Below are 27,719 nucleotides of genomic sequence, written 5' to 3'. Positions count from 1 at the left end.
CATCCACCATTTTCTTGCATCCACCGGTCGCGAAGTGGGTGTTGGCTGCGGGGCGAGCCTCGATAGCGGTGGATCCAGCTCGCACTTAGCGCTTGCGCTGTGCTTTATCTTTGATAATTCATTCCTTCACGAGAGTAGATGATAAGCAACAGCAAAGATTCAGTAACGCATTTACTATCGCGATTATTAGCAGATGTATAGAGATTATTGTTCTCTCTGTTGCAACAGTTGAAAACGGTGGGAACTTCTCGTCGTTGTTGCCACACCACCGTCCTGATTGTTGTGTGTTGCATACGTATGGACATAGGGGAAAATATGGGAAGTATGCGAAGGAAGCGGATAACTGCTTTGTATTTAAAAGCGAATTCCCGTCATTCTTTCGAGCATCGACGGCTACACCATCGCAAGGGGGCAAAGCGTGCTAATCATGCGATAGGTAATCAAAACAAAAATTTGCGAGCAAAAAAGCACGGTCATTTAATACTTTATTGTAAAATACATTATAAACAATACTTTATATGCATTAGACACAATAGATTATACACAATACACAAAAGCACACCAAAATGTCGCAATTTGTTTTATGTGTATGTTTACATAGTGCACGAAAAGGTCGTTCTGTTAGGCTAGATTAACACCAGCACACGTTTTGCTTCCATGACCTTCGTCATGTGTAGCTTTGTTCTCACGTAAATGAATGCGTAGCATAAGTCCTATGTAGGTGGCAACCAGCCTCTTGCACATTGCTTCCTTGTGATCTGCACATGTCTTCAGACATGGCCAGCCTACATTTGCAAGGTATTCTGTCAGCGAGCAATAGAAATAAAGAACGATAAATCAGTGAAATCGAACAAACTGAGACCGGCCCGAAAACCCGCTGCCTGCCGCACATATGCATAACATCGAGATGCAATTTCCTTCAGTTATTTCATCTTCATGAGCTGCTCCCTCTACAGATATCTCGAACTAGAATAACTGTCTTACTACAAATTTTCGTGCCCAACAAAAACAAAGAACCTCCATTTGAAACAAGGTGTCGATTGATTGATTGATTGATATGTAGGGTTTAATGTCCCAAAACCACCATATGATTATGGGAGACGCCGTAATGGAGGGCTCCGGAAATTTTGACCACCTGGGGTTCTTTAACGTGCACCCAAATCTGAGCACACGGGCCTACAACATTTTTGCCTCCATCGGAAATGCAGCCGCCGCAGCGGGGATTCGATCCCGCGACCTGCGGGTCTTGAAACAAGGTGTCGAAATACGAGCGTGACGTATCGCATGTTGTTTTGCACTCACCATATTAGCCTTCGCACTGCTGTTCATGCGCTAATGCCAATACTGAAGGTTTTCGTTGCGCTCTGGATCATGCCAGTGTTGTAACTTGTGGAGATCTGAGGCGCGCCCGCGACCATTTCGCGGGCATTCCGCCACACGGCCACACCCTTTTGCTTTTCTGCTCTGCTTACACCACGTGGCGATAGATGGCGCCAGGTGCGGGCAGCACGGGTTACATGTGCGCTGAGGGAGCTGACGTTTCTCCTCTGTGGTCGGCGCCGGGTAAGCACGTGTTTTCTTTCGTCCGTGTCCCCTTTGGGAATCGCCGGACTGTAGCCTGCCTGGGGTGGCCTGTGGCACCTTGGCAGGCGTGTTTACTTGAGTGCTAGCTTCGGTACCGTACGCTAAGCCCACAGCGGTGCCTAGTGCTTGAAGTAGTCGTACCATACCGGCCGCACTTGCCGTAGGCCTACGCGTACGGGGTTTGCCCTAACACTCGCGACCAGGCCCATTGGCCATCGTGAGAGTGCGCAGCATAGCCGCGAGGGACCTTTTCCCGACCGGCGTGTCAAAGCTCGCCATTGCCAGCTGCGACGTGCTCGCGGTTTTCTTCTTATTGTGTACGTCCGCGTGCGGGTGCCTTTTCTACCCGCGTCCCGGGAGCGGCTGTTGTACTGTTGTTCGGGGTGCCGCCAGAGGCAATAAAGTGTTGTGTATTTTGCATTACAACACTGTCTGTTTGCCGTGCCGCGCTAAACGCCTTATTAGTTGAGCCCTCGCGGAGCGGTGCGCTACACGCGAGTAAGTGACAGAGTCGCGGCCCTGTGGCTCGCTAAGCGTGAACCCGCGGTGATCATCTGCTGCAGTTAGTAGCGGGGTCACTATACTGGCGCCCGATGCGGTATCAAAGGCTCATTAAGCCTTTGGTTAGTCTTAGCCGAGTCAGCCCGCCTTTGCGAATCAGGCTCACCGCGTCTACCCGCATTATGTCTGCTTCGCGTGAGTTTTGTTCGCTGACGCCTTTAGCAGATACTGCACTGCTTGAGAACAGGGCCAGTGCCCCCCTTGAGCATTAAATCGCGCACCCTCACTTGTCACAAGCCCCAATCGAGATGACACGAGGCGCTACGTAGCAGCTCCCACTGGAGAGGTAGCGTGTTTTGGGTACGGGGCCATAGCCCAACCTGAACAGTGTACACGGGCAAATTGGACTACCACTGCTCCCTTTGGAATGCATGGCACTTCCATGTCACAGCGCTCCGAAACGGCTCTCAGTGGAGCTTCCGGGGCGCAGAACGGCACCGCGGCCTCAGCCGTTGCCGAATTTTGCCCGCTGGCTGCTACGCAACCTAGCAGCCAAGCTCATTTCGAGCACGCGCCTGCACCGCTAGCCGCAAGCGGCCTAGCAATTTCACGTGAAGCTGCCCCGAGAGTCAGCTGTGAACAAGAGGCGCTCCCCAGTGTCGCGGCGGCCGGTATCCATTTTGAAACCGCGCCACTTATCGAGCTCGGAGACAGTTCCCCACCACTCGCCTGCGCCGATAATGCACCGACAGCTTCCTTTCAAGCGGGCGCACAGACGCTGCTGCAAAATGCCGCCCAAATGATTCAGGCACTCACGGGGGCAGTCCAAACGCTTTCGGCCGTTCCGAAACGCCCTCATCCCGCTGTCATGTTGGCCGTTCCGACCTACAGCGGTTATGGTGATCTGCAAAGTGCAAGAGATTACCTGGACTACCTCACACGTTATCAGAGAGCCATGGGTCTAGACGACCAGGAAGTGCTCAGACGCGTCGTCCCGGCTGCACTGACAGACAGGGCGGCCAGGTGGCGTCGGCTTTCCGGTCACCGAGCAGCAACCCTTGATGAGTTCCGCGCGACCTTCCTGCGCGAATTCTTACCCGCTGACTACGAGAGTAGGATGCGGAGCGAGCTCGAGCTCTGCACACAAGCTCCTGATGAGTCGCTTCAGGAGTGCGTATGCGCAATGGAAGACCTTTTTTCTATCGCTGAGCCCAGAGCCTCGAACGAGGAGCGCGTCGAACGGGTGATCAGGCAGGCACACCCGACCTTTTCGGCACACCTGCGCGGCAGTTGCTTCCATGATTTGGAGGAATTGGCCGTCGAGGCAAAGCACATTCAAGACGACATTCTCGCCGCGCGAGCCTATCGCCCGCCACCGCCAGCCACCGAGGCCATTGCACCGCTCTGCACGTGGGGAAGGGCCATAACCCTTCCCCATCGGCAAGAGCTTGCCGGAGCTGCCTTTGCGGCTACCGCTACAGGTGGTCGCACGTGGGAGATAAGTGATCGAGCTTTAGATCCCTACACGTACGGGAGGCGTGCAGCCGGTGCTGCATCACAACTCGACGCGCGCGAGCAGGGACGAAACCCGACCCAGTGCATCACCGGTGGTAACGGTCGTCAGAGCGGTTCCTTTGATAACACGGTGAACCGACCCCTGCAGCTCGAAGCTGCTCCGTCTCGGGAAAGGGACCGCGATGGAGTGCGCTGCTTCTGCTGCCGTCAACGAGGGCACATAGCGAGGGAGTGCTCCCCATTTGTGCTTCCTGTGAGGCAGGAAAACGGGGGCGCCGGCCGTTCGTGAAGGCATGAGCGGCCGAACCCTTGCTTCTCCCCTCTGCGTATTGGGCAAGCAGTCTTTCTGGTGCACACACGCCGTTTATTTCGGTCACCATTGTCGGTCGCAAATTCTCGGCATTGCTGGAGACGGGCGCAAGCGCTTCGTTGTTTGGCGAACAGGTGTTGTCCCACTTGCAGAAGCGCTCGGTGCGCTTGCAGGACAGCCGAACGACATTCACCCTCGCGAAAGGCGTGGCCCAGTCGGCAGGCGCCGCGAGGTTGACTGTCAGATGGGGAGGCCGAATGAGACGCGCGCGTTTTGTTCATCTTCCAGGGCTCAGTGTTCCTGTGATTCTCGGTCGGGACTTTCTCCTAAAAACCGGTATCGTAGTGGACATTGCGAATGGAGGCTATCGCGACGGACCTTTTTCCGAGCTTAAGCCATTCATCAGCCCACCGGCGCTTTCTGTTGCCTTTGCAGTTGAAGCGTCAAAACCGTGTCACGTGCAAACTTCGGGGGCAGGCCCCTGCGCTATGCACTCGTCGGCTCAAAATCCTCATTGGGATCGAGCGGCACGACACGAAAAGGCTCCGCATTCTTTGATCGCCTGTGCCACTCAATTGGATGATACACAGAAAGCTCGTTTGTCAGCACTGTTGCGCGAATACGCTGAGCTCTTCACCGATCAACCCGGCTGTACCGATTTGGTGAGCCATTCGATCGAAACTGGCGACGCGCTTCCTTTGAAGTGTAACCCCAGGCCCGTCAGCCAGGCCAAGAGACCACCATTGCTAGTACCGACAGATGGGTCTAGGGGTTTCGACATCAACACGCTATGTTCATAACGAGATGAACGGCCACATGACATTGCCGACTACCTCGAGAAGCACAGCAGACACCCTGACAACCTTACCGTTTGCCGTCACCTGGCCAGTACACCTCACCGTATCGGAGGAACGCCAGCCCTGCTTGAGGCCCATTTCCAAGTTCTTACCAGGAAAACTAAGGACAGCAATCGATGGAAGTGCGGTTGCTCTACAACAAACTACCGAAGATCCTCCGCCGCTGCCGTGACGACGCCTCGGAAAATTGCCACACCCGGAACGCAACTCTGATGTCGATACTTTGTGGCCATCAGAAGACCTGACGATGCAACGTCGAAGCAATGGTACAATCGTCGTAGCTCCAGCTGCTACGCGAGGCGACGAACTAGCGACCTCAACGTCCCCATCGATGGCCGCAGTGTCACAGCTCTCGTCGACACCAGAGCCAACTATTCCGTCTGCAGTGGGCAGTTTGCAGCCAAGCTGACAAAAGTAAGGACCTCTTAAGAAGGCCCCGAAATCCATACTCCTGGAGGTCACCTAGTTCCGCCGGCAGGAGTCTGTACAGCAAGAGACACCCCAAATAACCAAACATATCCTGCGAGCTTTGTAATTCTACAATGTTGCTCCAAAATTGTAACACTTGGGATGGACTTCTTAAGTCACCCCGACGCTATTATTGACCGAAGTCTGAGTCAATAACGTTATCCACAGAAAAAGCACTGTAGCCGCACACGTCGTCTGGAAGGCACGCCTTGAATGTACTGGAAGACCACATCACCATTCCTCCTTGCTCCAGCCTCAGCATTTCCATCGGCACTGAAGAATCAAGAGACATGCAAGGCATCATTTATGGGCACGAGCACCTGTTGATTAGCCATGAAATTTGCGTCGCTAGAAGAATAGCCGATCTGCGAAGAGGAAATGCAAGGGTGATGCTCACGAACTTCATCAATGAGTACGAACATGTGAGCAAAGGCATGACGGTTGCCTACATCGAAGAAATACTGGAAGCTAGCAACGCTTTTACCTTCACCGAGTCTACGGAACCTCCTACGACAACACAATCCCTTCAGACAGCTTTCGACGTTAATCTAAGCCTTCCCATGCATAAACAAGAATAGCCCAGAAACCTGTTTCTAAAATATGAGAACTGTTTTTCGTCACTGTCAAGAATTCGACAGACCCCTGTCTCGAAACATCGAATCGTAAGGTAGGAATAAGAAACTGCCAGGCCACCTCGTAAGAGCCTGTACGAAATTTCGACGCGAGAATGCGAAGCCATAAAGAAACAACTCGACGATATGCGCGAAGACATCACCCAGCCATCAAAAAGTTCATGGGTGTGAAGAAGTAAAGAAGAAAAAGGACGGAACTCTACCCTCCTGCGTCGACTATCACAGCCTGAACAAAATCCTCAAGAAGGACGTGTACCCGCTCCCACGGATTGAAGACGCCCTAAATCCACTCCACAACGTGAGGTACTTTTCTGCAATGGACTTCAAGACTGGCTATTGGCAAATCGAAGTCAACAAGAGAGACCGAGAAAAGACTGTCTTCATAACACCAAGCAGCCTGTTCGAGTTTAAGTGTGGCAGCTTGGGCTAGTTGGTATGGCATGACGATAGTTATAGCGCGAGAACAAAACGACGACACAGAGTTATAGCGCGAGAACAAAACGACGACACAGAGACAAGAAGGACGTGTCCTTGTCTCTGTGTCGTCGTTTTGTTCTCGCGCTATAACTATCGTCGAGTTTAAGGTCACGCCCTTTGGCCTTTGTTCAGCACCTGCGACTTTCTAACGAGCCATGAATACCGTCCTGGCTCGCTTGAAGTAGCACACTTGCCTAATTTACTTGGACGACGTCGTTCTGTTTTCTTCGAGCTTCGACGAACACCTCCAGCATCTTGAATCTGTACTTCAAGCAATTAGGAGTTCTGGACTCACCCTAAAGCCTGAGAAGTGCTGCTTTACGTACAAGAAGCTCCTGTTTTTGGGTCACATGATAAGCAAGATGGAAGAGTGCCCAGACCCGCAGAAAATAGCTGCCATCGCCACCTTCTCGCCACCCACCGAAGAGAAGGCCGTGCACTAATTTCTCAGGAAAAGTCCTGACGCTTCGTACAGGACTTTACTCAAATCACCGAGTCGATAACCCAGCTCACAAAGACCAATGTCTATTTCAAGTGGGGAATGGCACAAATTAAAGCATTTCAGAAACTGAAACGACGCCTGCAGACCCCTTCAATACGTGTGAATTTCGATGAATACTCCGATACGGAGATCCACACCGACGCAAGCAGCGCAGGCCTCGGCGCTGTTCTTGGGAAGAAGACTAACGGAGAAGAAAATGTTATCAGTTATGCTAGCCGGTCGCTATCGAAGGAAGAATGCAACTATTCCACAACAAAAAAAGAGTGTTTTGTCATCATCTGGGTTACCTTCAAGTTTCTCCCCTACCGCTATGGCAGGCCTTTCAAAGTTGTGAGCAATCACCACATCCTCTGTTGGCTTGCTAACTTGAAGGACCCTTCACGTTGCTTTGCACGGTGAAGTTTGTGTCTTCAGAAATTTGACGTTACTGTCGTTTGAAGACAAGTACGGATGAAAGTACTCTGACGCCGACTGCCTGTCCCGTGCCCCCGTTGACACACCACCACAGAATGACGAGGACACCGATTACTTCTAGGAACTTTAAGCGTCGATGACTTTGCCGAACGACAGAGAGCCGACACTGAAATCAAGGGCCTTGTGAAATATCTCGAGGGCAAAGCTGCCGCCGTTCCAAAGACTATCAAGTGAGTACTGTCATCGTTTTCCTTGCGGAACAGCATCCTCGCCAAGAAAAATCTTTCGCCACACCGGGCCAACTACCTCATAGTAGTACCTTCAGCGTTACGTCCAGAAGTTTTGGATGCTCTGCATAATGACCCGATGACGGGACACCTTAGATTTTCTTGCACACTGGCGATGATACAAGAGAAGTACTACTGGCCGTCCTCACTGCCGATGTAACTCAATATGCAAAAACCTGCCGAGACTGCCAGCGATGCGAGACACCGCCGACAAGGCCGGCAAGCTTTCTTCAGCCGATCGAACCACCTCGCCGACCGTTCCGACAAATCGAGATGGACCTACTGAAGCCGTTTCGGACGTCGAATTTCCGAAACGATTGGATAGTCGTTGCTGCTGACTACGTCACCCGCTACGACGAAAGAAAAGCCCTATCTAAAAGTAGCGCTGAAGAGATAGCCAAGTTCTTCGTTGAGAACATTGTCCTTCGTCATGGCGCCCCAGAGGTTCTTGTCACCGATAGAAGTACGGCCTTTACTGCTCATTTGACTCAGGCAATCTAGAGAGATAACCAGGGGGGTAATTCTAGACACCTAAAGCACCACAGGAAGAAATAATCACGCTTGACGCTCTTTCTCTGTGATTATTTCTTCCTGTGGTGCTTTAGACCTCCAGAATTACCCCTCAGTATGACGAACCAACTAGCCCAACAACAAGTACTTCTAAGAGATAACCAGACAAGCCACTGCCGCCCCAACGCCTGCCACCCACAGACAAGTGGTCTCAACCAGCGGCTAAACAAGACAACCACCGTCATGCTGGCCATGTACGTCGACGTTGAACACAAGATGTGCGATGCCATCCTTTCGTACATGACTTTTGCATACAACACGGCCATGCAGGAGACGATGCAGATGCTGCCATGTAAGTTGGCCTACGAAAAGAACCTGGCATCGATGCTCAACGCAATGCTCCCTATCGTCCCTGACGAAGAAAACCTCGACGTCAACCTCTATCTTCAGCATGCTGAAGAAGCTTGTCAACTTGACCGCCTGCACATCACAAATCAGCAGACGACCGATCGCCCCCATTACAATCTTCGACGACACTTTGTGGAATACCAGCCCGGTGAACGTATTTGGTTATGGACGCCGGTACACCGACGTGGACTCAGTGAAAAACTTCTGCGACGATTCTTCGGATGATACAGGGTAGTACGACGTATCAGCCCACTAGAAAACGAGGTTGTCCCCGACGGACGGTATCACGAACACTCAATGGCACCTTGATTTTACTTATATGATCACCATTATCATAATTAGCCTGACTACGCCCACTGCAGGGCAAAGGCCTTTCCCATGATCCACCAATCAAGCCAGTCTTGTGCTCTTCGTTGCCACGTCATACTTGCGAACTTTTTAATTTCATCGGCTCATCTAACTTTCTGTCGCCCCTTCATGACAGTGGAAGAGTAGTACGTGTTACGGAGTTTAAATACATAGGTGTAAGTCTCACAACAAACTTAAAATAGCATAGCACGTCAAAGCAATCTGCAACAAGCTCTCAAAAACTTCTGTATCTTTGACGCACATTAAGCAACTAAAGAAAAGAAAGTGAACTGACAAAGCATAAGGGCTCGTCCTCAAAGATGTCAAACGACCCATCGCATTCTGCGATGTCAAAATAATCCCTTCCTTCGTCACCATGCAAACACCCAGTCATTCTACCCCCACGTTTCTTTCTGTTCGTCAGGTGCACTGAGGGGGAACCGGCCCTGGTACAATAAGGAGCGGGGCTTTGTTCTTGCGCCGGAGACCGAAACTTAAAGCATCGCTCTACGTCACAGTCGACTCGTTTCTGAAGAAAAAACGGGTCAGAAATCCTCTCCCTTGACAAAAACTGGTGACGTCAAAGTCACGAGATGGGGCGCTTGACGGCTTTGGGAACGAGTCTTAAGGCTTTGGCCAGACCCAAATGTGCGCCGGCTGTTTCGTCATCTCACTATAAAAATGATATAGCTAAGTTAGAGTTTGTGAAAAAAGTAATAACGTTTCCATTTGGTCGCTGTCACCACTGTTTATCACAGCGCATGTTTTATCGGTGCGGCCCCTCTTGAACATCGGCACACTTACAACCGTGTCACCCTCGTACATCAGATGTTCTGGCGCCCATATCCTTCAATGCATCTTCTGCACACTGCACCCAGTGATTTGATACCCTAAATTATTCGTAAAAGAATAGGATGCGTAAACGTGAGAAGAAAGAAAACAGGACAGGGTGCCTTTAGAGCATGAGCGTCTACTTTGCCTGAAGAAATATATAAGGCTTGGAAATATATTATTGATGAATTCATGCCAACCAGCTCAAGTTCTTACCCTTTTAAGATCTTCTAAATATTATGGCTGTTAGATATACTCCGAATCGTTTCCGTGCCTTTTTTGTTTTTTCATTGCAGAACGTAGATTTATGGAATGAGCGTGATGAATCTCTGTGCAGACTCGGTGCCGAGCCGTTTAGAAAAATGCGTAAATGTGCATCTTCCCTAATTGCATTTATTTTTTCAAGGTGCTGAAGATCTGTATTTACATCTGCTATGTCTTAATACTGAGACAGCAGAATCGGTAAATAAATAACAATAAGACATGTTCCTATCGCGGTATTTGCTTCAGCCTTTCGGGGAAACAGATTTTTTTTTTTTCATTCTAGAGACAAATTTTTATCCACTGGTTTCAACAAGCTCAAAGCAGACGCATTTCCCATCAGTTCCAGCGCCTTCCAAATACCCCCACGACATACTCGTGTCTTGAAACATATAATCCACCAGACATTTAGTGACAACTTGATGAGACTTGCCAGGTGGGAACTTCAAGCAGCCACTCCAGCTACAATGGCACCAACATCCCCCGACCCCTCTCCTTAAATTACGTTGCCCTCCATTAAAGCAGTCGTCTGGCAAGAAATTGCCTGCTTGGGAATTTGTTCTATTTCACAGCCTCCCTGCACCGACTTCCAGCCCCGGCTCTCACTGAACGTTCCGTAATCCGTCCGCATGGCGAACACACTATGACAAGCCTATCTGCTTCCCGCGTCACCGAATTAGGACATTTCTGTCCATTGCAGAAGTCGCTGGGGTGTCCTTCTCCTTCACTTCCCCTCGTACCTTCAATGCTCGTCCCGCTTATTATCATAAGACCAGCCCCAACAATTTGCCCAGGAACCTGCTCCTGAACTCCGCTACTCTCGCTTTCCATCCCCCAAGTCGTCAGTCTCGTTCTTCACTGCCCCCCCCCCCCCCCCCAACTATCTTCCCCTGCCTTCCCACGAGGTTAGCCGCGGAAAAGCTAAACAGACGGTGCGCATGTGACTACTCTTGTCTACACCAGCGCTCAACTTCACGTTATGACGAGTGATTTTCGCTGCGAACTCAAGAAGATTGTCACACCTGCGACCACTGAGTTCATCCATGTTGCCGATGGCGGAATAGCATTTACCGTTGGAATATGCTTCACTCGTGTAAGCATCGCGGATTGGCACACAGTTCTCTTCACTGTCCTTGACGACGTAATCCTAGGCCTTGAATTCCTGTCCGTGCATTCTGCCTTCATAGACTGTTCCACCAGTACGCGCTGTCTACACTTGCCCGCAATAGAATTTTTAGCTTAATGGTCCAGTTGCTTCTGCACAACAGGACATGCGCGCCTCCCTCTACAAACACTGATATACGTAGAGCTCGTTTCAATACCACCAGTTCCCGATGATGACCATGTTCTGACCTCTATCACCGATATCCTCATAAACTGCGGCATTACATTACAGCACACCATTTTGTCAATCGCAAGAAACTCCACATGCATCCCAGTTGTCAATTTTAGTTTGACACCTCAAGTGCTGCCGCAAGGGATCTCTGGTGTTGATCTGCATCTTAGAAGACAACGCGGTAGATGTTTTCACTATGGCCGCTCTTTCTGACCCCCATGCTCAACTTCAATCTGACACTCGCTCCGACAGCGCTATTAGGTCGATGATTGCTTCCAACTTAACACTGCAGCGTACTAATGAGCCCACTGAGTTCTGCAGTCCTACATCGACGTTTTCGATCTGAGCAGCCGTCCATTGGGGAAAGCTATTGATGTGGCCCACTGCATAAACACTGGTAATGAACATCTTATTCATAGGCATCCATATCGTGTTGTGGCGGCCAAGCGTCACATTATTTGAAGCGAGATCGACAAAATGCTCGCCAAGCACATCATTGAGCCATCCTGCGGTCTTTGAGCTTCTCCTGACGTGCTAGTCCACAAGAAAGACGATGCATGGTGTTTCAGTGTCGATTACCGACACCTAAACAAAATTACGAAGAAAGGCGTGTATGCTCTGCCACGAATAGATAATGCCCTTTATCGCCTAAGGGTCCTGCTATTTTTACTCCATTAACCTTCGTTCCGGCTACTGACAGATTGAGGTTAATGAAATGAATCATTAAAAAATGCCAATCCTTGCCATTCTACCTATTGTACGGAAGATAGCCGACTATACCACTTGACAAATCTCCACTCATACGTCGTCCACCAGCAAGAGTGCCCGTGACACGATCGTGCGAAATATCATGCCCGTCAGCTCCCCTGCGCATGGCTGGTGGCGTCACAGACCAACCAATGGTGTTGGTATGATGCAAAAAATCGAGACGCACATTTCGCTCCCGGTACCTTCATTTTACACTGGCCTTTTTATGTTCGGGTGGGCCTATTAGAAAAACTTTTGTCTCATTACACAGGACCTTACTGTGCATTGCGTCAAGTGACACCTGTCACCTATGAGATCAGCCCCATCTATCCATCATCATCTGCTGTGCAGTCCAATGATATTGTATAAGTCTTGCAGATCAAGTCTTATAAGAGCACGTCAGATAACAACCTTTAAAGCTCTGGGACCATCATGCTACGTACCAGGTGCATGGAGATGAAAAGGACAAAGAAGACAGATTGACGCGAGCTAATCTGTATCGCTGGCGCTGCTCACTTAACTGGCAGTAAACAACATGTTTACTCGCGATGCACTTTTTTTCTCAAAAAATCACATTAAAGTTAGAGGGTACGTTTATTATGCGGGAAAACTTTTATAAAAACTTAGGAGGAGCAAAAAATGCGGTAATGCAAAAAAGTTGGATTGCTTAGCTTTTTGAAATTGACACGCGTACACTGCCTTCTGCAAGCCATCCCCGGACAACCTGCGCATGCCATAAAACCGTTTTGTGGCTATCTTTTGTCGCAATGGTTTAACCGCAGTATCTGCTGTGATCTCAAGGGGCGCCCAAAAGCGTGCGCTACGATGCATTTTTCTAACTTCGCAGCAACCTTGCACGACGACCGTGACGCCGCCGTTAACACTGTAGCAAGTAACCAGCATTGCAGCAAGATACCCCCCGAAGCATCAAAACAAACCGCTGATAATAACATTAACGACAAAATACGGCCGCCACCTCGCTTCTACATGAGAAGTTCCTCTACGCGCGGATAACAAGCGAAGCGAGAATCAGGGGTGCGACCAATTTGAGAAAATCGTTCCAATCTTTTCTGGACGACAAGCTATTTTAGGGGCAAAGCTCCTAAAGGCATGGGTCTGTCCGTCCTCCGTTGTGTTACGTAGCCGTCGGTGGCACATACCCGCTCTAGAACGGGTATGTTGGCGCTACTGTAAATGTTCACTAGATGGACGCATGGACAGACACATGAATGGGCAGACACATGAACGGATGAATAGACAGACAAGCAGATGGACGTACGGAGTGGGTATGTGCCACAGGGGATGCAAGATGAGAGTACTTGAAGTGTTTACTTGATGGACCCACGGACCGACAGACAGATGGACGGACGCGTTGACGTACGGACAGATGGACGCATGGACAGACGGACAGATGCATGGATGGAAGCACTGGTGGTAGCGCGTACGGACGGAAGGAAGAACGAACGAATGGACAGAAGCACAGACGGGTTAACGGATGCTTTGCCCCGTTCATCAACATTCATCCGTGGATATGCTGTGATTTTCTCATACTTCTCATACCCATGCCAGCGATGCGCAGAGGCCACATACCGGATATGGCTCATTAGGAAGGCATAGTGCAACCAGAAAAGGTTGAAGGTTGTCCTCCCCAGCCCTCCGCAACTGTTGGAGACCTTGGTGATGAGCTTGACCATGTTAATCGTTTTGGTGGAGATAAGAGTGATCGTTTGTTAGTTGCAACCATTCGACTCGATCAGCGTACTGAGAACGCGGATCACTTCAACTCTTGAAACGGCCTGCCCGAGGGCCATGCGAATGGAAATGACGACCTCCTCAAGAGGGACCTGTCTTTTGGGAATGCATCCCCTTATGGTAAGGCGATACAAAATCAGTTCACACTTGGACGGGGAGAACCGTAGCCCCAGGCCCTCTAGGAATTCCTTTGTGCAGCTCAGGGCCGCCAGCAGTGATTCCTCCACTCTTCCTTGTGGGAATTGAGGCTGGCCCGCTGCCTTTGCGCGGGCTTTGCCGCCTCTTTTCTCATGTCCCGACATGCCTACCCTCCTTTGCTGTCTGCCGCGCTGGGAAGGGCGGAGTGACGTTTAACTCCCTCACCCGGTAGCGGATGTTGACTGTGGCGCCGCGCGGGGAGCCTCCCGAGAGGTTTTCGCGCGCTGCGTCGGGAGCGGTGAGTACAGTCCGGGACTTCAAACGGTGAGCCACGCATTCTTTTCCGTCCGTCGAGTCCCGTCGCTCGGGGCTCGTCGGACTTCGCTGACGGCGCCTCGCGCCCGATGCGAACGCTCACCTTTTGTTGCCCTGCTGCGTACTCACGGCCGAAGGGCAGTACGGTGTCCTAGTGCGTGGCCTAGCTACGCCGACCCGTCTCCCTTCGAAGCCAATGCGAGCGCCTTTGCCCTCGCTCGAGCAACCGGGCCCCCTTTGTCCCGGTGTCTCCGTGGATTACCTTTACCGCGGAGACGTGCTCGTGGCACCCTGTGTAGTACTTTGTGCCCGTGGCGTGGATAAGCCTATTTGCTTTCCCGCCGCGCCCTTTTTGCAACGGGCTGTACTGCGTTTGGTGTTGCCACAATAAAGTGTTGCGACTTGAGCAGTATCGTGTTTCCCGCCACGGCGACGGTTAACGCGTGCCCTGCGGCTCGCTAAGACCGGACCCACGCTGGTGGCCGTACTCCTTCGGGATACGTGTACACCACACTGGCGCCCAACGCGGTATCAAAAGCTCTAGCTTTTGATTGCTCTTAGCGAGTCAGTTCGCCTGCGCGATTCGGGCTCGTCGCAACATGGCTGCTTCGCGGGACTTTTGTCCGCTGTCCCTTTTAGCGGATGCCGCGTTGCACACGGAGGCCATTGCCTCTATGGACGGGAACCCTTCTGCACCCGTCCGTGTCGGCACCCCCTATTGCGGTGACGACACGAGGGGCCTAGCCGCTCCCTTTGGAGATGGCGCGTCGCTTCGGAATGGGCCTCTTGCCCTACCCGAACGTTACGCACAAGCGCCTCCGACGCCCGTCCGTGTCGGCACCCCCTATTGCGGTGACGACACGAGGCGCCTAACCGCTCCCTTTGGAGATGGCGCGTCGCTTCGGAATGGGCCTCTTGCCCTACCCGAACGTTATGTCTGCTTCGTGGGGTGCCGCGTTGCACCAAGAGGCCACCGCCTCTATCGACGGGCGCCCTTCGGCGCTCGCCTGTGTCGTCACCCCTTTTTGTGGTGAATACACTCCTACGTGGTAGCTGACGCGCTATCTCGTGCCCCCTGTTGTCTGCCGAGAACCTGGATTTCGGCGCGACGGCCGCTCGCGGTGCCTTAGCACATGCAAGCGTCGGGGGCGAAACAGCAGCTTCGCCGCCATTCGGCGAGAAGGGTGAGTCCCCATGCGGACAAACCTTGGCTGCTAACCAGGTAAGCGGCGCACCGCGAAGCGGCCGAGTGGGGGAGCTTTCCGAAGGCCACGAGGCCGAGAGCGAACCCGTAACGCCGACTCACGCGGCGGTTGCTGCGGTCCTGAGTGGGCGCGATACCGGACTCCCCCATTTGGGAGAATGGGAATTGCTTTCGGCAGCGAAGAGCTACTGAAGGCTCAGCAGAGGGATCCGTTTCGAGTCTCGGAGGGACGGAGCGCCGTATACGCTGCTTGCTTTGCGGCGGGCGCCGTTAAACCGTCTTGACGAGGCGCGGAGCGCCGTTACGCTGCTTGCTTTGCGGCGGGCGCGATTAGGGGGCTGAAACAGCGTGTGTCGCTGAGTCCCCGGCGGATTCATTTTGCTGGACCATGACGGGCTCCTGCTGAAATATATAGCCACTGACGACGAGTCCATAGACCCGTTTAAGGTGGTTATGCCCAAAAGTCTGAGAGCCGCACTGTTGCGATCCTCTCACGACGAATCCATGGCCGGTCACCTGAGTGGCTCGAAAGTTTTTGCAAACTGAGCAATGTTGTGACCTGGCCCGGCACGAAGCGTGGCTTTTATCGCTATTCCGTGCCTGCCACGTCTGACAAACGGTTGAGCCAAGGGTTGGAAAGCCGCCCGGTCTTATGAACCGATTGTCAGTGAGCGTCCGTGGCGCGTACTAGCTGAAAGATCCCCTTTGGGAAAACTCAGCCGTGCCCACATCGCAGACCTGAAGCCCTTTGTCATGGTCTGACGAGCTTGCGCCAGTGCCCTGCGGCACTTCGCGCAAGCAACGGGCACACCCGGAGCGGCGGACCGCATTCGGACCCCGCACCGGTATAATCTGAGGAAGCGGTCACCTTTGTGATTTCGCGCCGGACGGCGGACTTCTCCGCAACCGAAGGCCCTCAGTTTACTGTCTAGCCTCAGTATAGGTTAGCTTCTCTACGGCCTTTTCTCGTAAAGAAGTTGACCCCGCCATGTCTGCTGCCAGTGTTTCTTTTTTTTTCAAGTGTTCATGTGTATTTTGTGTTTCTTTTGTCTAATATTAAGTGTTATCTGTGTTTTATGTTTTTTCGCCAGATGTTGAGTGTCGTTTCGCTCTGTTTTTACTTTTTTTTCCGTGTTCGTTTCGTCTACCGCGAAGGGAGCTAGCTGTGTGTGACCTTGCGTGTCGGTGCTTGCCGGGAGAGAGAGAGAGACGAAGGACGCTTTGCGCCTACGCTCGCGCAGCTGTCGGCGGTGTGTGTGCGTGTGAGTGCGTGACGCTTCGGTGCGAGCCCGCGAGGAGTGCGTCATAGCTTCCCCCCATCGATGCGGACGCTGGAGGTGCTGGTGGGTCATTGACCCACTGACGTCAGACCATCTGGCTGTGCTCTGCTCTCGGCCGTCGTCGAAGAAGCCCCGCTGCCTTTACCACCATGGCTCCTGCGCGAGGCCAGCTGAAAGCAGCTATATGCTGCCGGCCAACGCCATTCGCAGCCAATTTGGGTCGGCCTCCCTGAGCACTGGAGAGGCCCGGCTTCGCGCAACGTTCCAGCTTCATCATCGAGCCAGAAATGCGGGGCCTCCGAAGCACAGCCGAGGCAGCGTTCGTCGGACTCGCTGCTTAACAAGACCAGCAACGAGCCATCAGTGAGCCCCCTCCCGTACCTCTGACCTCGCACTCGGGGCATCGCACCCAGCGGACACTGTCACGCCTTTACCGCCCCTCCGCGCACTGGACGCTATCCCCCTTCAGCACCACGAACACTAGTGCCACGTTGCTGTGCTCCCTTCCGCAGTTATTTGTATAGTGTCATGTGTTTACTTTGTTATTTATGTTTTGTTTCTCATTTGTGATCTTTTTTTTAGCAGCAGTAACAGGGCTGGACTGAGGTTAGCTGTCGCTCATAGCAGTGTCATTTTAACTGCATGGGTGACGTCCGGTTGCCTTTTGCAGACCGGTAAAGGGCAAATTTAGGAGAGGGGGATGTGGGAATTGAGGCTGGCCCGCTGCCTTTGCGCGGGCTTTGCCGCCTCTTTTCTCATGTCCCGACATGCCTACCCTCCTTTGCTGTCTGCCGCGCTGGGAAGGGCGGAGTGACGTTTAACTCCCTCACCCGGTAGCGGATGTTGACTGTGGCGCCGCGCGGGGAGCCTCCCGAGAGGTTTTCGCGCGCTGCGTCGGGAGCGGTGAGTACAGTCCGGGACTTCAAACGGTGAGCCACGCATTCTTTTCCGTCCGTCGAGTCCCGTCGCTCGGGGCTCGTCGGACTTCGCTGACGGCGCCTCGCGCCCGATGCGAACGCTCACCTTTTGTTGCCCTGCTGCGTACTCACGGCCGAAGGGCAGTACGGTGTCCTAGTGCGTGGCCTAGCTACGCCGACCCGTCTCCCTTCGAAGCCAATGCGAGCGCCTTTGCCCTCGCTCGAGCAACCGGGCCCCCTTTGTCCCGGTGTCTCCGTGGATTACCTTTACCGCGGAGACGTGCTCGTGGCACCCTGTGTAGTACTTTGTGCCCGTGGCGTGGATAAGCCTATTTGCTTTCCCGCCGCGCCCTTTTTGCAACGGGCTGTACTGCGTTTGGTGTTGCCACAATAAAGTGTTGCGACTTGAGCAGTATCGTGTTTCCCGCCACGGCGACGGTTAACGCGTGCCCTGCGGCTCGCTAAGACCGGACCCACGCTGGTGGCCGTACTCCTTCGGGATACGTGTACACCACATCCTTCATTGGCACCCTCACACCACACCGTGCTGCCGTCAGTGTAGAGAGCATGATTAACGTAGTATACTTTAGAGAGATGAGTGGAGAAGGTGCACATGGCGACGTTGAAGAGAAGCGGCGAGATTACAGACAACTGAGAAGTACCCCTCGCCCCCCAGCACGAAGGAATCAGACGTAACCCCGCCAACCTTGAGAGTGGCGTGTCTGCTTCGAAGGAATGAAGTGACGAACCTGTGAAACTAGCACCCAAGCTCCATGTTTAAAATGGAATTAAGGACGTGCCTATGCAAAATGTTATCGAAGGCCTTTTAAGATCCAGCGCCAGTATACCCCGGATGTCTCTGGTGTTGCTATCGATGATCTGGCGATTAATGAGCTTCACGATGTCCTGAATAGACAGGCATGAATGAAAGCCCATCATGTTGTAGAGGAAAAGTTCGAATTCCTCTATATATTTAGATATCCAGTTGTGAATGACGTGAAATGAAATGGAAAAAATTGTGACGTGCTCCGCGACTTTTCCTCCCGAAGAAGTAAGCGATATCAGCCGCAGGTTGTTTAGACTAAGGGTTCGACCTGGCTTGGGTACGAGAATTACTGATGCTACCTTCCAGTCGGCCGAGATGTCATCTGTTTCCCGCATGCGATTGATCTTGTCTGTCAAGGTGGCGACGAACTTTTCGTCTAGATTGCAGAGCAGCCTGTTCAAAATACTGTCCAGTCCCGGGGCCGAGCAGTTGTTAAAATGGAGAAGCGCTTCCCACACCTCGCTTTTTAAGAAAAGAGCGTCGAGGTCCTCCCTCAGGAGGCCTATGTATCGTGCGTAGTCCACGTCACTTCAGGGACCCAGGAACAGGTACTCGGCTCTTATAGAGAAAAAAAGTCTTAGTGTTGACGCAGTGAATGATACTCTGACGAGTATCATTACGGAATGTACAGTGAAAGTTGGAGGTACACTACTTGGACAAGACACTGGCAAGCTGTCCCAGGAAACGAAGAATCTCATTAAGAAGCCTCAAAGCATGAAAGCCTCAAGTACAACAGACAAAATACAGTTAATACTTAGACAGGACACTGGCAAGCTGTCCCAGGAAATGAAGAGTCTCATTAAGAAGTCTCAAAGCATAAAAGCTTAAGTACAACAGACAAAATAGAGTTGGTAAAGCTTTCGAAGTTGATTAATAAGCATAAGACATCCGATGTAAGATGGTATAACATAGAGAGAATTGAACACGCTCTGAAGAACGGAGGAAGCATCAAAGCAGTGAAGAGAAAACTTGGGATAGGCAAAAAGCAGATATATGCACTAAGGGACAAAGAAGACAAAATAACTACCAATATGGATAGGATAGTAAAAATAGCGGAGGAGTTTTACAGAGATCCGTACAATAGCCAGAACAACCATGACTTTAATATAAGAACTAGCAGTAACCCAGATGACACCCCATCAATAATTATAGAAGAAGTCAGAAAAGCCTTGGAGAGCATGCAAAGAGCCAAAGCTGCTGGTGAGGATCAGGTAACATCAAATCTGCTAAAAGATGGAGGACAGATTGTGTTAGAAAAACTAGAGACCCTCTTTACGAGGTGTCTCCTGACGGGAAGACTACCAGAGTCTTGGAAGAATGCTAACATCATTTTAATACATAAGAAAAAAGATGACAAGGACTTGAAGAATTACAGGCCCATCAGCTTGCTCTCTGTAGTATACAAACTATTTACAAAGGTAATTGCTAACAGAATTAAGGCAACATTAGAATTCAATCAACCAACAAAACAAGCGGGATTTCGAACAGGCTACTCAACAATCGACCACATTCATACTATCAACCAGGTAATAGAAATATGCTCAGAATATAGCCAATCACTATACATATATAGCCTTTATAGGTTAGGCAAAGGCGTTTGATTCAGTAGAAATAGCAACAGTAATGCAGACACTGCGGAATCAGGGCGTCGACGAAGCATATATAAACATCCTGGAAGAAACCTACAGGGGATCAACTGCTACCATAGTGCTTCATAAATAAAGCAACAGAATACTAATCAAGAAGGGTGTAAGGCAGGGGGATATAATCTCCCCAATGCTATTTACCGCGTACTTACAGGAGGTTTTTAGAGACCTATAAATGGGAACAGTTAAGCATAAGAGTTAATGAAGAGTACCTTAGTGACTGCGCTTCGCCGATGACATTGCATTGCTGAGTAACTCAGGGGACAAATTGCAACTCATGATTACAGAGTTAGACAAGTTGAGCAGAAGAGTAGGTCTTAAAATCAATCTGCAGAAAACGAAAGCGTTCGGCACGAGCGCAAGGCACCGTTGGCGAATTCCAAGCGAGCCCCCAAACAAAGGGAGCCGACGGACGTAAAAAAAATGCGTGCTTACCCATGCCATCCCGGAGAAGTTTTCTCTCACTCCCAACGCGCGCGAAACATCTCGAGAGATTTTGTGCACAGCGCCACAGTCGACACCTCCACCGCAAGAGAGGGGCAAGACGTCACTCCTGCTCCCCCAGCGCGGCAGACCAAGAAGGAGAGGAGAGTCGTGTCTACGACCACAAGTGGGGCGCCCGCCACCATCCGAGCGACATTCGCCATGAGAGACACAAAGCGGTGTCTATGGCCCCTGGGGGAACTGTATAACCACCAAGTACATAAGCGTGCGCAGGGTTCCTCTTCAGGAGGGGGGCAAAGCTATGTCGCAGTGGCCCCCTCCCTATCATTTCTGTGTATAGAGCTGACTTTGCGCTCCCCTCCTTATTATGTCAATGTATGTGGCTGACTTTTTCCTCCCCCACCTTCCCGTGTCCCACTAGCGTGCACGCCTACGACTAAGTACCAATTTGCATTTCGTTACGTGCACCATCGCCACTAAAGATGAAATAAATACAGCGCCACAGCAAATATTGCCTAAAGTACCCACCACAAAGCAATCTTTTTCCTTTTTGCAATGTTCAGAAATGATTGGCATTCTCACCAACTGTCCAATATCACGCGGTGGTGATATCAAAGGGCATTTCCAAACTACTGCAGAGTCCAAGATATGCAGCCAACGCAGCAACTGGCACAGCAACGAAATGGAAATAATTGGCTGTTCGCGATAATGTGTACCACGATATGCTACTGATTGGAAACTGACACAGCTTTTTCGAGATGTGTTTTAGTTGCAGGGAGGCGATCGTTTACTGGCCAGTTGCGAACAGCGCGTTGTTTACTCGGTGTACACACTTCGCTTCAGACCGTGTACAGATGTGGCAAGAAGCCCGTTGCATTTACGCATCGATGCAAGCCTTCTGCAAGCGATGCTTTAGCGGTCCTGGCCGTGGATGAAAGCGTGTTTGGGCTGTCGCTTCATGAAAAGGTGTGCTACCATGAGCATTTCTGTGCCCGCGATCCACAATGCTGAGCCCGCAACAGCGAACTGCTTTCGTTTTTGCAAAGCGCTGCACACTTTGCAAAACACGGTCCCGCACAACCACTGAAGCGGCACCGATCGGCGCCTCAGCACTCTCAGGCAGTCGCCAAGTATTAAAAGCGTGCAGTAGGTGAAAAGTGACGCTCCACAACACACGTATAGGCTTTTTATCGGCGATAAGACATACTGGCGCGCTTTTCGGTAGTCGCCACATTGCCTGCGTTCTTTGTCAATGGTTACCACTAAAGGCACCGCCACAATTGCGCATAAGTCGGAATAATTGATCGGCCAATTTGGTGCTTTTGCAGCAGCACAAGTGTACAAGATAGTGACCATCACATAATATCCGCTCCAAATATTGCGTGCTGTTGACATTAATTTCGGTTCTAAAACCAGCTTGCGGCGCAGCAATGGCACAAATTATAGAAAAAAGACCTTTTTGGAGCAGTATGGCACAGCAACTTCCCATTGGTACGTTTGACCCAGACTCACCAATGTTTGCCATAACCGGACTCACTCGGACTCAGACTCGCTAAAATTTTCCTCGAACGAAGTCACTCGGACTGTCGCCATCATCCTAGGAGCGCTAGCTAGCAAAGGATTGGAATGAGGAGACCGTGATAGCACAACAAACACACCTTATTTGACAAAATGGCAAACAACAATCCAACACTATATTTACTCGAAAATGCACATTCACACAATAGTCTGCGATAAACCTAAACGAAAGCTATAAATATGCCGTGTTAGAGTCTAACGCGGCTACTCTCCTACTGTCATCGGTGTATCGAATGTACATCTTACTGTTCATGTTTTCCGCGCATAACGATGGCTGTTTATCACATCGCAGAAGTATTGGGAGACCTTTCAAGGTTGTCTTTGTCTATCCACATACGAGATGCTTGTCTCTCTTGCTCGTACTTCAGTCGCTGTCATGTTCGTAGTGGAACTTGATAAGTTAGGTCTAGCTGTATGAGCCAACCACTGACCTGGCACTCCAGGGATTGCAGAGTGGAGGACTCTTATCCTGTCAAGAAGAGCAAGGGCTGTTGATGCGTTAGCAACTGCTACGGTGAGGCTGCTGCGAAACCGGGGAGCTTCGCTGGTCACCGACCACTTCCCGAGTCTATGTGGGCTGCTTTCAGATTCAAGTGCCCATTGCTTAATGCAAGTGCGACGCTGACTTCTTTCACCCTTTTCCTTTGGCCCTCCACCAAACTATGTCATTTCTTCTCCAAAGTTTTTCCATTACGGCTGGGCCGCTTGCAGCGCCCTTCGCCGAATAATCAAGTGCATGAACATGGCAGGTGCACATGCCATCGGGTACTTCTTCTGTGGTTCCGCACACCATCGCCACGTGCCTTCTTTGCTCATGACACATATATTCGTCAACCTGGCACTAAGCCTCACCGAAATTTTCCTCAAGTCGACTCACTCAGACTCACCTAAGTATACCTGAGCCAGACTCACTCGCGCTCAGACTCACCAAAATTTTTCACGAACTGACTCGCACATTTATCCTGGTCTGAGTCAGTTGACTCACAAATGACTTTGCCAGCCTATGTTGTATGTATGTATGTATGTAGGTGCCTATATACATACACACAGTAAAGCTTGTTTGGCTCACGATTCGTGAGGTGTGCCAGTTTTGCATTCATAATGTCGCAAAGGCAGTATCAGTGATTTATTTCTTTTTCTTAGCTTCATATCAACATGAAAATGAGCTGATCCCTCACTGATATCTACAGGAAAGCTTTTGCTGGTCTGTTTCAGGCACCTCACTTGTGTTTCCCGCAAATATGCCCTTTCTCTTTTTTTTCCACACGCATGCACACACACACAAACAAACACACACACACACACACACACACACACACACACACACACACACACACACACACACACACACACACACACACACACACACACACGCATGTGTGTGTTGGCATTATAGCGAGTGTAAGAACTGACGATGGTATTTCAATGCCTGATTCAACTTAAGCTAGCATTTGGCACCAAATTGCACGCTAAATAAAGAACATACGATACATATGCAGTAGCTGCTCATCCTATCAGAATTTTTTTGTTCGACATCCACCTGCCACATTCATCAGTGCAGCATTCCTCATAACAGTACCCACTCATCTGGATATACGGGACTGCAGGTAACTGCCAACAAAGCTTGCTTATCATAGGAAGAATACACAGAATAAGCCAACCTGTTGAAATCCTCGTTCCTTCAGCCTTCCCTGCAAAGCCTTTTCCAGGACCTTTGGTGAATGGGCCACCAGGTGCATGGCCTCTGGCAGTGAGTGGACTGACACAGACCTGGTGGAAAGACACACTCTTGTGAATGACATGCAGAGACAGTGCGTCACTAAAGACGCATAGCATCACTGTTGTGTGTGGACTAATTTCTCTCACTGGGAGTCCTCACAACATGGTTTTTTCCCCAAAAGCGCAAAGAATACTGTGGGGGAACTCACGCAAAGTCTTCTAGCACAGAGTTGTCAACAAGTGGCAGAGTGAGCAGCGTGTTTTCAGAGTGCCAGCGAGCTTGGATGATCATCTGGAGCAGCACAATGCCAGACAGTGCAGGAGCCAGCCATCCTTGGTTGGCTACTATGTCAATAATGGCCTGCACATGTGAATAGACCTATGAGGCTCTCTGGAATAAGAAATGATTGCACTACTTGTTACGTAATTTAACAAGTTGAACAATTCTATTAGGCAACTGGTGGTTTTTTTGGTGGTCAAATGATGTGTCTCTTGTGATGTTTTTATTCAGCTAGTTGAAATGCAACCCAGATATTGAGCAGTACGCACAAAAAACTTCATAGAATCCAGGCGTCCCACCATATTAATACCTATCACCCAACCCCTTGCTGAAAGATGTGGGCACAAAGAGGCCTAATAAGCCTGCAGTGTGAACCTGCATGCTCCTAACTATTTCAAAAGTGACAGCAGCCACGCGGTGTGAGCGAATCTTGACTGCTACTTCTAAAAAAAAATCCAACCTAATGTCCATTTTACTTCTGATAAAATGAGTGAAAATCACCCGAGTGTTAGAATTTGGAACTGAAAAACGAAACCACACTTTCAACAGCCTACCGTTGAAGGAGTAGGCAATGTGCACAGAGACATAGAGTTGTATCGAAATTGCAACAATTGGCACAGTTGGACCACCACCGAAATTCGTTTTGACAGTACTGCACTTGTGGGATGAAGTAGATTGTCGAGGAATGCAGGACCCGACCTGCAGGATGCGGATGGCTTGGTCCAGGACCGACTTGAGGTCGGTGATGTAGTCCGAGCTCGGCAGCTGCAACCGTGAGAAATGTGCCTGGAAAAGTAGGTGTGCCTTGGTGTGTGGGCTGTCCAGGGAGTCTACCGGTATCGGGCAAGCCTTGGCAAGATCCCTGAAAAGACGAGAAAACATTCAGCCAGAGTGATGTGCTGACACAGCCGCAAAACAAAGGTTTTTTTCGAAGAAGTGCATTTAACATTCTCTTACACAAGCAGCCACAAACGTATGTTAATATAAAAAAAGATGTTAAAATTGGCCACATTGGTGTGGAATAGTGTGCTTCAATATAATAACATTCTCAACAACAACAATGTAATGCTTATTGTCCCCCCCTCTCTCACACCCAACAACAAACAGGAGGTGAGGGCAAAAACAGGCTGGGAGAAAAAGAATAAAAGAATGGCAGGAGAGGAGTCGAGGCAAATATTACAAAGCCAAACATACTTGAACATTGGGACTAACTGTGCAGCCGCGCTTCGCTGAAAAGGAAAAGGAAAGTCTGTGTGCTTACAATTGGGAAAAAGCTTTAAATGATCAAAAATCCTCACTGCCTCATAATCACAATGAACAAATTTCTGCTTCTTTTAAACTGAAATCCCATGAACTGCAAGTTTTGAGCGGTCATTCTTTTTGCCCAGGCACTAATTTCAAAACTTGCAATGCTCTCGTGCATTGCATTTGCAGATGTTGAGCGTCGAAAGTAGTTACTTTTCTGTAAAGCGACTGTAGTGGATGTTTACAAAGCCAGAATTTCATTGCTGCCCCAGATGCAAACATGGCTATAGCAACGATCACATTCCTTCTCGTGCACAGTTGCACCTCTAACAGCATGTGCTGGCACCGTACGAAACTTAGGGCAGGAGTCTTGTTACCAGAAAAGCATTCAAGGTGTGTGGTCGCACTCGGCGGTTTGTTGACAACCTAGGATCGACGCCATATTATCTTCATGTGCAGTGAGCATGTTGCGTCCCATCCACATAGCTGGTATGCAGCCCGAACCCTTGACCCCAAGATTAAGAGGCCATGTAGTCAAGATATGGTGTGCTTTTTTTTTTCTAAAGCGCCCCATGTAGACATCGAAACTGGGCTAAACTTCAAGAAAGAGTAACGCCTCTCTAGAAATACTTGTAAATCAAATTTGACAATCCCTTACAGTAACATGAACTGAATCGAATTACAAAAGTGAGCCAAGTCTCGCCCCCATTTGAATTAAACTGAGTCAGATCCATCAAACTGATGCTCCATCACCAATAGTGACTAATGCAATTAACACAGACTTATACAATTTGTTTCTTTGTGTTCTAGTTGCTTGCCTATTTATTATGCTTTCATTCCACAATTAGCTTTTTCTTGAAGAAATACAAAGTAGCAGGGCAAAACTCAAATAAAAAGGCTGACTTCTTTACTTCTTGCTGCCTGTTGGCTGTTGGTGTTTCTTTTCAAGTTTTGTACTTAAGAACCATGTTCTTCTTTTGCTCCAAGACGATACGTTTGAAATAGGAGACAATTAAAATGAACATATTGGAAATCAATCGATTCCTTGAACAAGAAATGATCTGAAACGGCGTGGCATAAAACAAGGTAAAAAGAGCTTCTACAAGACCTCCTACTGACTCCAAAAACAATAAGATGCTGCTGACAGTTGAGTACAGTATGAATAGCCATTATGCAAAAGCAACAGAGGATAAGTAAGAGGCCCGGTGACGGGGGCTGCTGCACCGGCATAGCCTCAGAGATCTGCTCCTGGACCACATGTCGGAGCATGGGAGCCAATGATAGTGGGTGTCGCAGTGGCGGTTGCTGCGTGTGGGAATCAAGAGCGCCCTCCTACCTGGCGCCTCGTTCCCCAGCTGCCGCGCACACGCCGACAGCGTAGCCCGGGCGCGCATAAGCACCGGCATCTGCCAAGATGGCTGCCAGGACGCCTCTTGGTCTGGGCGAGTCGACCGTCGGCTCCTTCCTACGCTGGCATGTCTGGGCACGCTACGCTGGCGCGCTGCGCGGGCCTACGTCACAACGCAGCGCCATTTCCCTTTGGGCGCGCGTGACATCCTCCTCTCCTACGAGCTCGTCGCGGCAGATGCTCTCAGGCCTCCACGACAGGTTGACGCACTGCTTAGCAGGCGGCTTCTCATTCGTGAGTTCGACTTCGGCCCTTGTGCGGGAGTCGTCGCGCCCTAGGCAAGCGTACTTTCTCGGTCTTGCGGAGTTCCCTATACGGCTTGCAAGCCCGTGAATGTCGCACTGTGCTGCATCTTGGGTTAATAAACCCGTTGTTGTTGTTATCCTGCCGCGCGCGTGGTTTCTGCGCCGTGCCGGAGAAAATGAGGAACCCGGCCGCAGCGTCGTCGCACGCAGCGGCAGTAGAGGATGTCGCATCCCTACACGGTTGCGCTTAGTAGGTAAGCCTAGTTCAAACCTATCTCCATATAACTGGTGCCCAACTTGGTTTCGGCATAGCTTCAGAGCAGACTCCTTCGAGGCGCTCGTTCCTGTTCGATCCTGTGGCGACGGACTTGATCTCGATCGAGGCGGACGGCTGCAACAGCACGGGGTACGGCCCTCTCAGCAACTCTCTGCTTTCGTTCACCGGGAGAGATCCCTTTTTCGGGGCCCCCTACGGTGATGCGAGTCGCTTGAACGAGGACCACAGTCCTAGCCAAGCCAGTAACGGGCTGTATCAGCTGTTCGAAACTCACGCGCTTACGGGCCCGTCCCCGGCGCTGTCTCCGCCCGCTGGTCTTTCCCCGTCAGCAGCACGGTTGACAGCTCAAATCGCCGCACCCAGTCCTTCCTACCGGGGGCACTCAGGTGTTGGGGGGAACGCGCTTAATGACCTGTCGTGATCACGAGCGCAAAGGGTTCACGATGTCGTTTGCGAG

At 50.6% G+C, this 27,719-nt stretch overlaps 1 protein-coding gene across 1 annotated transcript in view; it reads right to left on the bottom strand.

Moving 5' to 3' along the window:
* LOC119175108 (activating signal cointegrator 1 complex subunit obelus) overlaps positions 1 to 27,719 on the bottom strand; it is a 526,436-nt gene that overhangs the window by 36,820 nt on the left and 461,897 nt on the right. The window contains exons 33-35 of the mRNA XM_037426343.2: positions 24,787 to 24,949; positions 24,017 to 24,168; positions 23,750 to 23,858 (exon numbers count right to left, since the gene is read on the bottom strand). Coding sequence (XP_037282240.2) covers positions 23,750 to 23,858; positions 24,017 to 24,168; positions 24,787 to 24,949 — 424 coding nt within the window. The remainder of the gene's footprint in view (positions 1 to 23,749; positions 23,859 to 24,016; positions 24,169 to 24,786; positions 24,950 to 27,719) is intronic.

Source organism: Rhipicephalus microplus, chromosome 5, assembly GCF_043290135.1.
Source record: "Rhipicephalus microplus isolate Deutch F79 chromosome 5, USDA_Rmic, whole genome shotgun sequence".
NCBI lineage: Eukaryota > Metazoa > Arthropoda > Arachnida > Ixodida > Ixodidae > Rhipicephalus > Rhipicephalus microplus.
This window is presented reverse-complemented; position numbering and strand designations above follow the sequence as displayed.